This window comes from Hylobates moloch, unplaced genomic scaffold (genome assembly GCF_009828535.3).
Source record: "Hylobates moloch isolate HMO894 unplaced genomic scaffold, HMol_V3 SCAFFOLD_8, whole genome shotgun sequence".
Lineage (NCBI taxonomy): Eukaryota > Metazoa > Chordata > Mammalia > Primates > Hylobatidae > Hylobates > Hylobates moloch.
In genome coordinates, this window is record NW_026652283.1 from 34,697,587 (window position 1) to 34,713,721 (window position 16,135).

Here is a 16,135-nt window from a genome sequence, read left to right on the forward strand (position 1 = left end):
TTTATTATTTATTTATTTATTTATTTATTTATTTATTTATTTATTTATTGAGATGGAGTCTCGCTGTTGCCCAGGCTGGAGTGCAGTGGCGCGATCTCGGCTCACTGCAGGCTCCACCCCCTGGGTTCATGCCATTCTCCTGCCTCAACCTCCCGAGTAGCTGGGACTACAGGCGCCCACCACCTCACCCGGCTAATTTTTTGTATTTTTAGTAGAGACGGGGTTTCACCGTGTTAGCCGTGTTAGCCAGGATGGTCTCAATCTCCTGACCTTTCATTTTTAAAAATAGAGACAGTAGCTGAGCATTGTGGTGGCACATACTTGTAATCCCAGCTACTTGGGAGGCTGAGGTGGGAGGAACCCTTGAACCCAGGAGGCTGAGTGAACCAATGTCGTGTCACGGCACTCCAGCCTAGGTGACGGACTGAGACCCTGTCTCAAAAAAGAAAGTTAAATAGAGATGGCATCTCACTGTTACCCAGGCTAGTTTCGAACTCTTGGCCTCCCAAAGTGCCACAATTACAGGCATGAGTCACCATGCCTGGCCTTGTTTTCTAGCTTTTTATTGTGGAAGATCAGATCATTGATCTTGAGAACTTTCTATTTTCTCTAAGCATTTTAAGCCATAGGCTCCCCTTTAGGCACTGCTAGCTGCATCCCACACATTTTGATATGTTTTCATTTACTTTTTTTTTTTTTTTTTTTTAAGATAAAGCCTTGCTCTGTCACCCAGCCTGAGTGCAGTGGTACAATCATGGTTCACTGTAGCATCAACCTCCCGGGCTCGTGATCTTCCTACCTCAGCCCCTCAAGTAGCTGGGACTACAGGTGTGTGCCACCAAGCCTGGCTAATTTTTTGTATTTTTTGTAGAGATGGGGTTTTGCCATGTTGCCCACGCTGGTCTCAAACTCCTGGGCTCAAGTGATCTACCCACCTCGGCCTCCCAAAGTGCTAGGATTACAGGTGTGAGCCACTGGGCCTTGCCTTAATTAATTTTTTTTTTTTTTTTTTTTTTGAGATGGAGTCTCGCTCTGTCACCCAGGCTGGAGTGCAATAGCATGGTCTCGGCTCACTGCAACCCCCACCTTCTGGGTTCAAGCAATTCTCCTGCCTCAGCCTCCTGAGTAGCTGGGACTACAGGTGCATGCCACCACAGTCGGCTTATTTTTGTAGTTTTTTAGTAGAGATGGGGCTTCACTGTGTTGGCCAGGCTGGTCTTGAACTCCTGACCTCGTGACCTGCCTGCCTCGGCCTCCCAAAGTGCTGGGATTACAGGTATGAGCCACCGTGCCTGGCCTCCTTAATTTACTTTTATGTTTAAAGTAGATGTCTTATAGACAGCATATAATTGGTAGCTGGGTCTTGCTTTTTTTTTTTTTTTTTCAGTCTCACAATCTCAGTCTTTAATTGGAGCGTTAATCTATTTACATTTAATGTACAATCCCGTATGGCTGGATTTAAATCTACCATCTTGTTACTTGTTTTCTATTTGTTTTTTGTTTCCTCTTCCATCTTTCCCTGACTCATTTAATTTTTGTAGTATTTTTTAGTATTTCATTTTATCTCCATACTTACTGCCTATACCTCTTTGTTGTATTTTTATCTTATTAAATTTATTATTATTATTATGGAGATGGGATCTCACTCTGTTGCCTAGGCTAGAGTGCAATAACATGATTATAGCTCACTGTAGTCTTGACCTCCTGGCCTCAAGCAATCCTCCCACTTCATCCCTCAAAGTGTTGGGATTACAGGCATGTTATTTTTACTTTAAACAGAAACAGTAAATTATCTTTTTTTTTTTGAGACGGAGTTTCGCTCTTGTTGCTCAGACTGTAGTGCAATGGTGCAGTCTCGGCTCACCGCAACCTCCGCTTCCAGGTTCAAGCAATTCTCCTGCCTCAGCCTCCCTAGTAGCTGGGATTACAGGCATGTGCCACCACACCTGGCTAATTTTGTATTTTTTGTAGAGACGGGGTTTCTCCATGTTGGTCAGGCTGGTCTCGAATGCCCAACCTCAGGTGATCCGCCCGCCTCGGCCTCCCAAAGTGCTGGGATTACAGGCATGAGCCACCGCGCCTGGCCACAACAGTAAATTATCTTTTAAAGACATCATCTAAATAGGAAAAATAGCCTTTTATATGTACTCACATACTTACCATTTCCAGTGCTTTTGATTATTTTCTATAGATCCAAGTTTCGATCTGGTATTATTTTCCTTTTTCCTAATGAACAACTTTTAATGTTTGTTGTAGTGCACATCTACTGATGAAGTCTCTCTGCTTTTATTTAGAACCTGTTTATTTTGCCTTCATTTAAAATGCTTTTTATTTTGAAAAATTATAGACTTATAAGAAGTTTCAAGACTCACCTCAGTTGTTTCTCTTCCCTCGGGGATCACAATTCTCAGTAGTCTGAAAGCACTTGTTTCATAATTTTGCCTCGTTTCTAGTTGCTTACAATGAGAGGTTAAGTCCCCCATTCATCTTAGCTAAAAGTGGAAATACCTGCTTTGATTTTTATTGAAGATCATAAACAGCAATGGTTATATAAATTCTGATTCTGAATTTCCCAGTACTGTTGAGGACATTCATATATCATTCAGTATCCCCTGTATCACTTTCATAAATGAGTTATATAATAACTCCTGTTTCTTTTACTTTTTCCCTTGCCTGCAAGGAAAATCAGTCAAGATTTCTACTAGATCATCGCAGTTTTGTTGACCTAGAGGTGACACATTTGCATTCTTGCCTTCTACTTATTTTTTTCTTTTCATTTATATTTTATTAATCTATTTATAAAAGCAATAGCCCACGTCCCCTGTAGCACATTTTTTCTTTCCTTCTCTCTCCATTCCCTCCCCGGTATTAAGTACTTTACATTGCATGGAATAGAGACATTATGATAGCCTTTAAGTAACTGAGTTTAAGGATTTACAGGAAAAGATGATTAGATGAGACTTTTTTCACCAGGCCTTGCAGTGAAAAGAATTAACCATAGAGCCGAACTACACGCTCCGTCAGAAATGTGTGCCTCCGACCAGGTGCTGCAGCTCACACCTGTAATCCCAGCACTTTGGGAGGCCGAGGTGGGTGGATCATGAAGTCAGGAGTTCGAGACCAGCCTTGCCAAGATGGTGAAACCCCATCTCTACTAAAAATACAAAAATTAGCCGAGTATGGTGGCAGGCACCTGTAATCCCAGCTACTCGGGAGGCTGAGGCAGGAGAATTGCTTGAAACTGGAAGGCGGAGTTTGCAGTGAGCCAATATTGAGCCACTGCACTCCAGCCTGGGCAAAAGAGCAAAGCTCCGTCTCAAAAAAAAAAAAAAAAAAAAGAAGAAATGTGTGCCTCTGTTCCCTATTGGGATTTCCCCTAATCTAATCTGTTTCTGTGACCAGTACTTTTGCTGCTATTTAGCTATCTCAAGTAACTGTTTTTCCTGGAGCCCTGCATGTGTGCTGTTCTCTCTCTTGTTCTCATTACTAAAGCTCACATTAACATTTCAAAGGAGAGTATCTGATTGGTTTACTTAATGACCTGCTGGTACTAGGCAGCCTTCTAGGTCATTAGGTCATTAGCCAGCTGAGAGAGTCTCTGTTCTTTGGTCAGGTACCACACTTGATTGAGTTAGGGTCGTGTGGGTGGTAAAAAGTATTATGTCCTATAAAACCTGTCAGAATTGGCATAGCAGGTACTCAGCATTATCCATCCTCCTCCATTATGATATAAAAATTGATTCACTTTAAACTTATTAAGAACAGTTATTAAACTGGATGTTTCCCCAAAACCAGTTACCTTCATATTTATAGATTAAGATTTAGATGAATTGTTGACTTCATTCCTGAAATATTGGGGGTTTTTCCCTTCTTTATTTCATTCTTAGTCACAAAACAAAGGACAGTCTTTACCACCTTTTTGCCACAACTTAAAATAAACCCATGGTACTGATTGTTGGTCCAAGAAAGCCCATCTGTTAGAGACTATGAAGAGAAGAGAAAATTCAAATGTTCCCATTCTTGTTAGCATCTCTAAATTTGGAGGAAGATGAGGTTCAAGCTATAAGCTAAAATGAGGTTTTTGGATTATTAGCCCCACCTGGGTTTGAATCCTGGCTTTTCTGATTTACTAGATGATAGATGAGTATCCTTTTTTTTTTTTTTTTTTTTTTTTGGAGACAGTGTCTTGCTCTGTCACCCAGCTTGGAGTGCAGTGGTATGATCATGGCTTACTGCAGCCTCCACCTCATGGGCTCAGGTGATCCTCCCACCTCAGCCCCCTGGAGTCGATGGGACTATAGGTGTGTACAACCACACCCGGGTACTTTTTGTAGAGACAGGGTTTCACCATGTTGCCCAGGCTGGTCTTGAACTCCTGGGCTCAAGCCATCCGCCTGCCTTGGCCTCCCAAAGTGCTGGGAAAGTATTTTTTTCTAAGCTTCAGTTTACTTGTGAATAAAATGGAAGGTTATAGAGTTTGCCATCTGTGATTGTTAGAATTAAATTATAGGATACATGCAAAGCAGTTAGCAAAGTACCTAGCACATAAGAAGTGCTTGATAAATGTTAGCTCCCATTATCTCTAGATCATTAAGTCTTATTAATAATAAGGGTTAGGCTAATCTAACAAGTTATTAGTGCTAAGGAAAATTAAAATTTTCTGGTCCATGAGCTGAGATCTAATTATTGAGCCCTTGTTTACAAGAGACATATGGCTATATGATTTTTACTTTCTAATCTCAGCTATGAAATGTTGCTCCCAGAAAAATTTTTAAGGAAAGTCAATCCTATGATAGTTTTATATTGTTGGAATTCTCGCTTTGTCACTAGATATGTGACTTTGGGCAAATTAGTTAACTTTTCTGTGCCTCAGTTTCTTTACAGTTTTATATACTTTTGTCTGTAAAATGGGGAAAATACCTTATAGGATTGTTGTAAAGAATAAATGAGTTGATATATATAAACTAGCACATAGGACAGTGCCTTTATTTATTTATTTAAACAGGCTTGATATATAGTGTTATATAAATTGCTGCTGCCGGATTTGACTCCTAGAAGTTAAATATTTGAATATTAGGCCCCTTTGGCTAACTGGCTATTCTTCTCATCATTTAATGCGAATAGATATGTTTGCAGGAGATTTATTATCTTTAGTTTCCATTGCCAGATTAATTTTCTAAGATGCAGATGATAAGAAATGAGTGAGCTGAAGGACATATTCTATAGATAATCTTGTGGTTCCATTTTGATGGACACAGAATTTCCATATATTGCTAGCCCTCCTTTGTGAAGCTTTGGTAGGAAAAATGTATCTTGAAATTTTTATAAAGCTGATTCTTCTCTCCCCTGCCTACCACTGAAATGTCCTTTTTGGGTGACCACAGGGAGTGGAGTGCTAGCGAGGTGAAAGTGGAGTATTGGAAAGGCAATTTGAATTGAGACCTTTGATTTTAGCTTTACAAATCCAGCAGGTAAGGAATTTTCTAATCAAGAGTTACTTCCTTTCACGAGGAAACTCATTTCTGATTTATTTTTCCTTCTAAAGGAGTGACAGTAATGCTTTTTCTTTCCATGAGTGAGATTGAACATTGTTTTTATCATGCTTATTGATCACTTGTAATAATTTTGCAAGTTGTCTATTCATGCCCTTGACCTTTTTTAAAAAATAAAGAGACTGTGGCCGGGCGCGGTGGCTCACGCTTGTAATCCCAGCACTTTGGGAGGCCGAGGCGGGCGGATCACGAGGTCAGGAGATCGAGGCCACGGTGAAACCCCGTCTCTACTAAAAATACAAAAAAAAATTAGCTGGGCGTGGTGGCGGGCGCCTGTAGTCCCAGCTACTCGGAGAGGCTGAGGCAGGAGAATGGCGTGAACCCAGGAGGAGGAGCTTGCAGGGAGCCGAGATCGTGCCACTGCACTCCAGCCTGGGTGAAGAGCGAGACTCCGTCTCAAAAAAAAAAAAATAAAATAAAGAGACTGTAGATAAAGGACATTAAACTTTTGCCAAGTATGTTTCAAATATATTTTTCATTTTGTCAATTATCTTTCATTTGGTTGTGCTTTTTTAACAGTAGAGAAACTTTTAATCTATAAATTTTTCCTAAAAAGTGTTATGGTTAGAAAAATATTTGAGTGCCATAAAATGTCATAGTTTATGTGTGGATGGATCCATTTAATAAACGTTTTTCCTTAAAATTTCACAGGATTTGCAGAGTCTTTGCAAGCTAATATAGGCCTGAGGCGCTAACATCGTAATAGCTACCACTTACTGCACAAATGCTGTGTGCCATAGCAATGTGCTAGGTCTTTTACATACAATATTCCTAAAACTCAGCTTCAAGCTAAATTGTATTATCTGCTTTTCATAGACGAGTAGTGAGCCCCGAAGAAGTGAAATAATTTGCCCAGGGTCACAGAGCTAATTGATGGATTGGAATTTTAACTCAACTCTGCCTAACTCCAAAGTATATAGTAGTATACTTTTTCTACAAAGCTCTACTTTTTGAGGCTTCAAATAAATTACATTTATCCTAAAAGTTACATTACTTTTACTAGAGCTTGAAAATATGAGTCTATAGCCTACTGAGACTGCTTTTGATTCCCGAAAGCACAGTAGATAAGGTAATGAAAAACATAAACGAGCTGAAAAGTCTCCACTGTCTAGGGCTTTGATTTTCAAAGTGTGGTTCTCAGCTGGGCATAGTGACTCAGGCCTGTAATCCCAGCACTTTGGGAGGCCAAGGCAGGTGGATCACTTGAGGTCAGGAGTTCAAGAACAGCCTGGCCAACATGGTGAAACCCTGTCTCTACTAAAAATACAAAAATTAGCCAGTCGTGGTGGCAGGCGCCTGTAATCCCAGCTACTTAGGAGGCTGAAGCAGGAGAATCACTTGAACCCGGGAGGAGGAGGTTGCAGTGAGCCGAGATCACACTACTGCACTCCAGCCTGGGTGACAGAGTGAGACTCTATTTCCCACCCTATGATCCGCAAAAAAAAAATGTGGTTCTCAGACCACCAGCATCAGCATTACTTGGGAATTTGCTTGAAATGCGAATTTCAGGCCCTACCCAGATCTGTATAGTTTTCTAATTATGTATAATCAGAAAGTCTGGAGGCTAGGCCCAGCAATCTGTTTTATAATACCTCCAGTTGATTATAATGTATGTTAAAATTTGCGAACCACTGGTCTAGGGAAATTATTTCCTAACTAGTGTTTTATTTCTGCTTCTATTGAGTTTTAGCCTAAGTCTCAACCGTTGAGTGCAAAATTAGCATTATTGCATAGTGGCAAGGACATGGTGTCACACAGGAGCTAGTTGAATCCTGAGTCATCAAGAATTTCAGGACCATGCATGGTGGCTCACGCCTGTAATCCTAGCACTTTGGGAGGATCATTTGAGGTCAGGAATTGGAGACCAGCCTTGCCAACATGGTGAAACCCCATCTCTACTAAAAATATAAAAATTAGCCTGGCATGGTGGTAGGTGCCTATAGTCCCAGCTACCCAGGAGGCTGAGGCAGGAGAATCGCTTGAACCCAGGAGGCAGAGGTTGCGGTGAACCGAAATCACGCCATTGCACTCTAGCCTGGAGGACAGAGCAAGACTCTGTCTCAAAAAAAAAAAAAAAAAGAAATGATATTAATAACATCTATCTCCATGTAAGATCTTTTTTAGAATTAAGTAAGATAATATATAAAGTGTCTAGTACATTGCTAGGATCCCAGGTGTTTGAGAAATTGCATCTAGCAATTTTTCTTGTTAGCAAAGAGCGCCCACCTCCATCTGTTCTAAACTCCTCTTGTTTCTTTAATGTATTTGCTGTCTTTTGTCTCTGGGGCTTTGTATTAACTGTTATCTTTTGGCATCCAACCTCCTACCCCTCTTTACCTTACTAATTTTACACATCCTTTAGATCCCTGCTATAGTTACTCCCCCTGGAGGGGCTTTCCCTAACCCCCACCCCCCAGTCTCTATAGCAGTCTGTATTTCTTTCACTGCATTTATCACACCACTTTGGAATCATCTGTCTCCTGTATAAACTTCATTGAGGCAGTGTCTTGTTCACTGCCATATTCCTAGGGAAAAGTAAAGTTCCCTGTATATTGTAGGAGCTAAGTGTTGAATGAATGAATGGTGGCTGCCATTATTGCTTCACCTTCACCCTCCAAGAGCAATCTCCCCATTCTGGTTTATAGTTTCTGTGCTCACTGCTTGTGATAATCATAAGTATATATTGTTGAGAACAGTGCCTGTTTTCTCTTTGCCTGAAAGCACATACTTTGACGTTGGCTGACATAGTTCACTCAGCTGTTTGCTAACCACTGATCTCTCTGTATCACAGGTATCTCGGGGGAGCTTTGTGCCTTGATGGATCAAGTTCATCATATGCAGCACTCAAAATGGCAGCATCCTTCGGACCTCACCACGCGGTGAGTGGGTGATTAGAAGAAGATGGAAAAGGGTAGAATGGCTGGGCGCGGTGGCTCACACCTGTAATCCCAGCACTTTGGGTGGCCAAGGTGGGTGGGTCACTTGAGGTCAGGAGTTTGAGACCATCCTGGCCAACATGGCGAAACCCCATATCTACCAAAAATACAAAAATTAGCTGGGCGTGGTGGCAAGTGTCTGTAGTCCCAGCTACTCAGGAGGCTGAGGCAGGACAGTTGCTTGAATCCTGGTGGCAAAGGTTGCAGTGAGCCAAGATGGTGCCACTGCACTCAAACCTGGGCGGCAGAGCGAGACTCCGTCTAAAAAAAAAAAAAAAAAAAAAAAAAAGTGAAATTTGGCTGCAGGAGGAATGTAGTGGGGAGTAGGGGTTGGAATTGTTTAATTCAAAAGGCGGGGGGAAAAAGTGATGCAGTATAATGGAATAAGAACTGGACTGAGGCTGAGCACAGTAGCTCACGCCTGTAATTCCAGCACTTTGGGAGGCCAAGGCAGGAGGATTGCTTGAGCCCAGGAGTTCGAGACCAGCCTGGCCAATGTGAGACCCCATCGCTACAAAAAATACAAAAACTTAACTGGGCATGGTGGTGTGTGTCTGTATTCCCTGAGAGTGCATGAGAGAAAAGGATTGCTTGAAGCCCAGGAGCTTGAGGCTGTGATGAGCAATGATTATGCCACTGCACTCCAGCCTGGGCAACAGGGCGAGACCCTGTCTCAAAAAAATAAACAGACAAAACAAAAACCGGATTGAAATTCAGGAAACCTGAGTTCTAATACTAGCTTTGCAACTTGGTGTCAAAGGACCTTCCTAATTCTGAAATCTTCTGGAATTTTCTTTTTAAGACTCAAATGTAGTATTACAGTTTTCTGGATTCTTGATGTAGTGTGGCTGTACAAATTTACTCAGTTACTTTGATTCGGATACTCAAAAACCTTGGAATCATCTTTTACTTTTTTCTCTCTCACCCCATATTGAGTCTATCAGCAAATCCCATAGGCTCTGCATATACAGTTGTCCTTGGTATTCATGAGGGATTAGTTCCAGGACCCTCTTTGGATACCAAAATCCACAGATGCTCACATTCCTTATATAATATGCCATAGTGTTTGCATAACCTGTGCACATCCTTCCATACACCTAAAATCATCTCTAGATTACTTATGATAACTAATACAGTATAAATGCTATGCAAATAGTTGTTATACTGTATCGTTTAGGAAATAATGACAAGGAAAAAATGTCTGTACATGTTCGGTACAGGTGGAACCATCCATTTTTCTTCCTTGAATATTTTTGACCCATGGTTGGTTAAATCCATGGATGTAGAACCCATGGATATGGAGGATCAGCTGTATATCCAAAGCCTAACTATTTCTCATCATTTGACCTGGATTGTTGCAAGTCTCCTAAATGCCCTCCCTGCTTCTGCCCTTGCCAGTGCACTGTTCACAACTCAGCAGCCAAAGAAAGAGATTCTTTTAAAGCATAAATCACATTTGCTCAGTATTTCCCAGTGGCTTCCTATCTCACATCTTCCCATTCTTGTAATCCCCTACAAAGGCCTATATGCTTTGGCCTGCGCTCACCAACCTCATCTCCTAATACTCTTCCTTTTGCTTCAGGGCCTTTACAGTCATATTCCCTCTGTAGTTGTCAAAATCATAGCAGTTCTCAGAAGGAAAGGCAGTGTAGTGTAATTGTTATTAGATAAATTCTGGAGTCAGATGTGAATTCAAATCCAGTTCTTCTGCTTACTCTACTGTATGACCTTGGGTAAGTTATTAACCTGAGGCTCAATTTCCTTACCTATACAAGGACTTAATGAAAATACTAGTAGGATTGTCACAGTATTAAGTGAGGAGAGGTATTTAAAGAATTCAGCAAGTACTTGCATATAGGGATAGATAAATGTCAGGTACTGTTACAGTTATTTTCAACCCTGGCTACTACTCATAATCACCTGCGGAGATATCTAAAAATACAGATGTTTGTATCCTGATTCCAGGTATTCTAAGTCATTAAGTCTGGGAGGAGGGAGAGGCCAAGAATCCATATCTGTATTTGTTTGTTTTTTCTTTTTCTTTTTTTAAATTTTAGAACGCGTATCTTCAGAAAGCTTCCTAGGTTGTTATTAGGAGCACTTTCAGAGTTGAAAATGGGATCAAATTATCTCAGAGCGTCTTGCTCAGAACTGCAGCCCAGCACATAACTAAAGGAGACTTTTAAGAAATTTTACTTTGAGTCTGTGCTGTTAATTTTTCAGTCTCTAAACTCACATGATGACTTAACTTTCTGGGAATTTATTCTAATTTTAACTGCTGTGTCCTGAGCAACCTTGAGCTGTGTCAGACAATGAGGTCCTTTTGGAGGTACAGGTCTGATGCAAACAATGAAATATAGATCCTACACTAAATTCTTCTGGAAGAAGAAAATGGTTTTTTTTTTCTCCCCTACTTAAACATTATTCTACATTAGTTTTCCTTAGAACATTGTGTATATGGCACATATCACCATAATACCTATGGGAAATTAGGTGGCTTTGGGAGTTGGAAAGAAATAGCACTTATGGTGTGGTGTTCATATAAATAAAATAGTATAAAATTTCTAAAATTGCAAGAATTGAAATATAAAATTAATATCTGATTTCCAAAAGTAAAGATTTTCTTAAAATTGTTGTGCTGGCCTTTTTTTGTGTACAAATAGCCATTCTAGTTGAAATAGCCTTCCTGTTTGTACTCTCCCTCTCTCTTGATAGAAACTACGCCCGCCGACAGAAACATCTGCAAAGATACAGTCTGACTCAATGGGTTGACAGGAACATGCGAAGCCACCATCGGTTCCAGCGTCTCCCAGACTTCTCGTACAGTTAATTTGTGTCATCCCATCAGCAATGAAGGTCCCTATCCAGGGTCCTGCTTGGAGCAGCATTTCATGTTCATTTGCTGTTTTGTGCTTTGCTGATTTTGGATTTTATTTTTCACAAGATTTTTATTTAAAAAACTCGTCACCTTTTGGAAATGCCCATTGCCGACTTGAATTTTTTTGTATGAAGTCCCTCCTGATTTTGTGCGTGTGTGTGTGTGTCTGTGTTTAAGCAAGCGTTCGGTTGGTATAGTTTTTTTTTTTTTTTTTTAATTTAAATTGAAGGTAGCTGCCTCCTGAAAGCCAGCATTAAGCCAGAACACCCAGGCTGAAGCAAAAGACCCACCTCTCTGCAGAGGCAAAGTCTACTTTCTGGTACCTCAAAGAAATTGTTAAATCTCCCATAAGGAAGAGATTCTTTACCAGTCTGTGAGCCAGTGTTAGATGACTTGTGAATGGATGTAAGTTACTTTTAACAACCCTCTTACTTTTTTATTTGAATCCTCTGAATACCTGTCAGTATTTTAAAGTTGGCAATCCAGGACATTATAAGTAGGATGGAGCAGGAGAAGAATCCTATTGAAAGGACAAATTAAAATAGTAAATCGTCTCCTTTCGCTTCTGTATGTACTAGCTGCCTTGATTTTTTTTTTGTGGGGGGGGATTTTTTCATTCCTTATTGAACTTATTTTGCACAATAGTGTTTACAAATCTTATACATCTTACTTGGACAGAAGACTTATAATACCTTATGGTCTTGAGACTGGTTGTCTCCTTTGCCTTTCTTCAAGGATTTTCCTTTTTCTTTTTACCCTCCAGTGACCACTCTGCTCGTTAGGATTCTAGTGGCAGTATTCTTGTAACCTGTTAGACGTGGATATGCCTCTTCAGGATGGCCTCCTTGCTGTCTTTATTGAAGAGCTGCCCATCCAGAGTCTTGAGTCTAGGGCAGGCTAGTGCTATTGTGGTGTCAGTTGGTATTTAGTTTCATTTGCTGAACCCCAAATTTGAGTGTTAGTTAGGGAGCCTCCATTCTGTGGGAGAGTGTGGAAAGGCACTCTTTTGTCTCCATTATTAGTTAACAAGAGGTGTCTTTAGGCCCTGGATGTTACCATCTCATTTGGCCAAGCCCCTGATACCTAGTTTCACATGGATGCTAACGTGGATGTAATATAGTTGTGACTAAGCCTATGCACAAAAGCATTACCTGATCTTAAGGTTTGGTATTCTAACCAAAGTTGACAGACTGTGCGTCTGTCTTAATGGATGTCTTAGGAGTTGGTTATTCTCTCTTTTTTTTTTTTTTTGAGACGGAGTTTCGCTCTTGTTGCCCAGGCTGGAGTGCAATGGCATGATCTCTGCTCACCACAAGCTCTGCCTCCTGGGTTCAAGGGATTCTCCTGTCTCGGCCTCCCGAGTAGCTGTGATTACAGGCATGCGCCACCATGCTAGACTAATTTTATACTTTTTAGTAGAGACAGGATTTCTCCATGTTGGTCAGGCTAGTCTTGAACTCCTGACCTCAGGTGATCCACCCACCTTGGCCTCCTAAAGTGCTGGGATTACAGGCGTGAGCCACTGCACCCGGCCGGTTATTCTCTCTTTACAGATAGCTATAGACATCATTTTAGGAAGTTTTGCAGTCTGGCATTTGTGCTATTGTTCATTCTCTGTGAAGGTTGTTCATAGTTGGTATAGCCTGTGTTTAGTTTCGTGATTTCATCAATGCCATCTTTCTGTGTGAGTAACACATTCTAAACATCCTACCCCACTTTAGAAACTGACTTGGGGAAAGCTTGGTCATTTAAGCCAACAATAAATTTGGGTGAATGTCCCTAAGTGTTTACTGTTTTTATCCAGTCAAGGATTTGCTTTTCCTTGAACATCTGGTTTAAATTCTGGGGCCAAAATGCAAAGGAGAAGTTCTATTCAAAGGCAGTAGTCGACATCTATTATTTTAGTTAGCCTACTTGGCATTTACTACTTCGGTCACTTCTCCAGGCTGCCCTAAATTAGGTTGATGGAGTGAGACATGCCAAACATCCACCTTTGGGACCATAGCATAGTTAAAATTAAATGTAGTTGGAATAGCTAGCATTGCAGCTGTCTAGTTCCCTACAGAAAACCCAAGGAGTGAAGGGACAGGATTTTGCTTAGGCAAAAATCTAAGACTCATGCCCTCCTGGTACATGGGGTTTTAAGACTGAATGTGTAATAGGAGCACTGCCTTTGCCAAATCAAATGAGTGACAGGTTAACTAGAAAATGTGACAATCACATTTCCTCTTAGCTCAAATAATTCTGTTTTTCCAAAGCTTTAGCAGCTTAATTAAATCTGTTGGACTGGGGGAGGAGAGAGCTGTTCTCTAGTGGTTAACATGGTATTCTTTAAGAAGAAAAAACAAAGCCAAAGAAAACTCATTATCTGGCATGTTCGCCTTAAAGATGGTAGTGGGTAGAATCTGGAGTTTTCATCTCTTTTCAAATCTGCATATCTCTTATATTTGGTGTTGGCCTCTAAGTCTAATATTGCAGTTGGAATTCTTGCTGTATTATTTTTTAAGCAAGTGTTATGTGCATTTAACTGCTTTCTTCATCCATGATGACATTCCCACCATGAGGGTCTTGACAAAGCAGAGTAAAAATATGCTGTTTACATTGTTTACTTGTAAGTAAGGAGCCTGAAATAACCTGTAGTTTCTAACGCAGGCCCTGATTTACTGGCGTTGTCAGTTTCAATTATGAAACTGAAGTTTGGTGCCTCCTCTTTATCATGTTTTTTCCCTTGTAGCAGTTGTGTTTAATGTCATTAAAAAGAAATAAAAGTTCTTTGTCAGTGACATATGTACTGTGGCGGTCTGTCGTAGGCTTCGATGGAGGGTTATTTGTCTTCTTCCTTTGCGTAGGTAGGTTAGTGGGGTGGGGAGGGGGGCGGCAGTTAGTAGAATGTGGTACTGGGAAGGCGAGGGTGCTTGCTCCCTATTCTTTTGAAGGTAAATTACAGTGTTGAGAAAGGTGTTCTAGCAGTTAAGAAATGTTGAAATTGATTGGGATTTGCAGCTACATATGGTGCATGTCAGGAGCCTGACATAGGGAGAGCCTGAAATATCATTATGCCTCAGTTTTTGCAGAGGGGGAAGATGGCTCAGCCGTGATCAGGCAGGCATTGCCTTTTATTCCTTCCCATGGCTGTGTGGTTGGCCTCCCCATCTCTGCTTCTCCAGAGCTAGCATTGATTAGGGAAGAAGCCATGCTATCCCAGAGCATTCTCTCTTTGAAGGGGATGTAAGAAACCAGAATCAGTGGTACAGAATTGATGGTTGTTCATAACCCAGTTTCTCCAGAAACTGCGGCTCCTAAACGCTGGGTGAAGGTTGGATAAGTGTGGGTAGATGTGGGAGACACAGTGTTCCTTAGATCCCTTTCGTGAACCAAAGCTTCTTAGACTTACCCCCAGAAGCAAGGAAAAAAGGGAAGGCAATAATAACTTGTCACCTATATTAGCCAGTGCTTTAAAAATCTGAGTTCATGCTGAGAAAACAAGTAGCAACATGTTTAGCTATGCTATCTGGCCTGCTGTGCTATAAGTTTTGTCTATACATTCTAGACAAAATATAATATTGAGTCCATGCAAAAGACTCAATATTAAGTTTTCTAAGTACTCAGCAACTTGACATTCTTGTCTCAATCTGAGGCACTCTTTTTAACCTATGCATATCTGTTTTGTTCCTATCAGGTGTAGATAGAATCTTTTGTCCATTTTACATTACGGAAAAGTGAAGAGGAAAAGGAGAAATGGACCTTCTCCAAGAGGAAGGGGGTCATTCTCTAGTTAGCCTATTTTGAGCTTTTATAGGAAGAAAAAACCCAACCACCTAAAGCTAGAAAGTGGAGTTCCCCGCTTCTCTTAGTAATGTTCTGCTTTTCTAAGAGAAAACAATTATTCCTAAGCTGATTTTAGTGTATGCTTGCTTTGTATGCCAGAGCACCTGTCAGGAAAAAAAAAAAAATCCCACTTGTCACAGGAAGTATCAGCTGGTCAGTGGTGGAATTCCTAAATGAACAGGCTCCTGCCTTGTCCTTCCTCCCCACCTGTCCTCCCCCTGTGACAACTGGGACATGCCATAGACAGAAAATCTGGCCCTCCCAGCACCCATTGAGAAGGGGTGGAATATAATATTTTGGATAAACTTTAAAGCAGTCTAAGTGATAGTCCTGAAATATATCACTAAGGAACTATTTGTTTTGAGACAGTGTCTCACTCTGTTGCCCAGGCTGGAGTGTGTTGGAGTGCAATGGTGCAATCTCGGCTCACTGCAACCTCCACCTCCCGGGTTCAAGTGATTCTCATGTCTCAGCCTCCTGAGTAGCTGGGATTACAGGTGTGCGCCAACACGCCTGGTTAATTTTTGTATTTTTAGTAGAAACGGTTTCACCATGTTGGCCAGGCTGGTCTTGAACTCCTGGCCTCAAGTGATCTGCCCCACCTTGGCCTCCCAAAGTGTTGGGGTTATAGGCGTGAGCCACTGCACCTGGCTGGGAACTGTTTGTATACAAAGTTTTCCTTCAACTTAACTTCAAGTCACATTTGAAGGTTTAGTAATATTTTCTACAGATAGAGATTGATGGAGCTGGGCAAGGGAGGAGGGTGAGCAGGGTGTCCCATTTATAGAAGCAATTTGTTCTTGGAGGCTACTTAAATGCAAATTCCAGTAACCATCAAATAGGTTTAAAGAGAGTCAGAAATAAATCTAAAGCTCATGTTAATGGGTTGGTGAGATTTTGCACATTTTTGTAAACTCTTTTTTTTTTTTTTTTTTTTTTTT

The 16,135-nt window shown here is 40.9% G+C and overlaps 1 protein-coding gene across 8 annotated transcripts in view; it reads left to right on the top strand.

Annotated features, from left to right (window-relative positions):
- Nucleotides 1-14,153, top strand: part of S100PBP (S100P binding protein) — a 45,040-nt gene extending 30,887 nt beyond the window's left edge. For 5 of the 8 annotated variants that reach the window (XM_058443434.1, XM_058443432.1, XM_032160107.2 and 2 more), the window contains exons 6-7: nt 8,344-8,431; nt 11,204-14,153. In XM_058443434.1, coding sequence (XP_058299417.1) covers nt 8,344-8,431; nt 11,204-11,318 — 203 coding nt within the window. In that variant the 3' untranslated portion in view covers nt 11,319-14,153. Of the gene's footprint in view, nt 1-2,680; nt 2,732-8,343; nt 8,432-11,203 lie in introns of all 8 variants that reach the window. The other 3 variants (XR_009214695.1, XR_009214696.1, XR_009214694.1) reach the window with 3 other exon arrangements.
- Nucleotides 14,154-16,135: the final 1,982 nt, after the last annotated feature.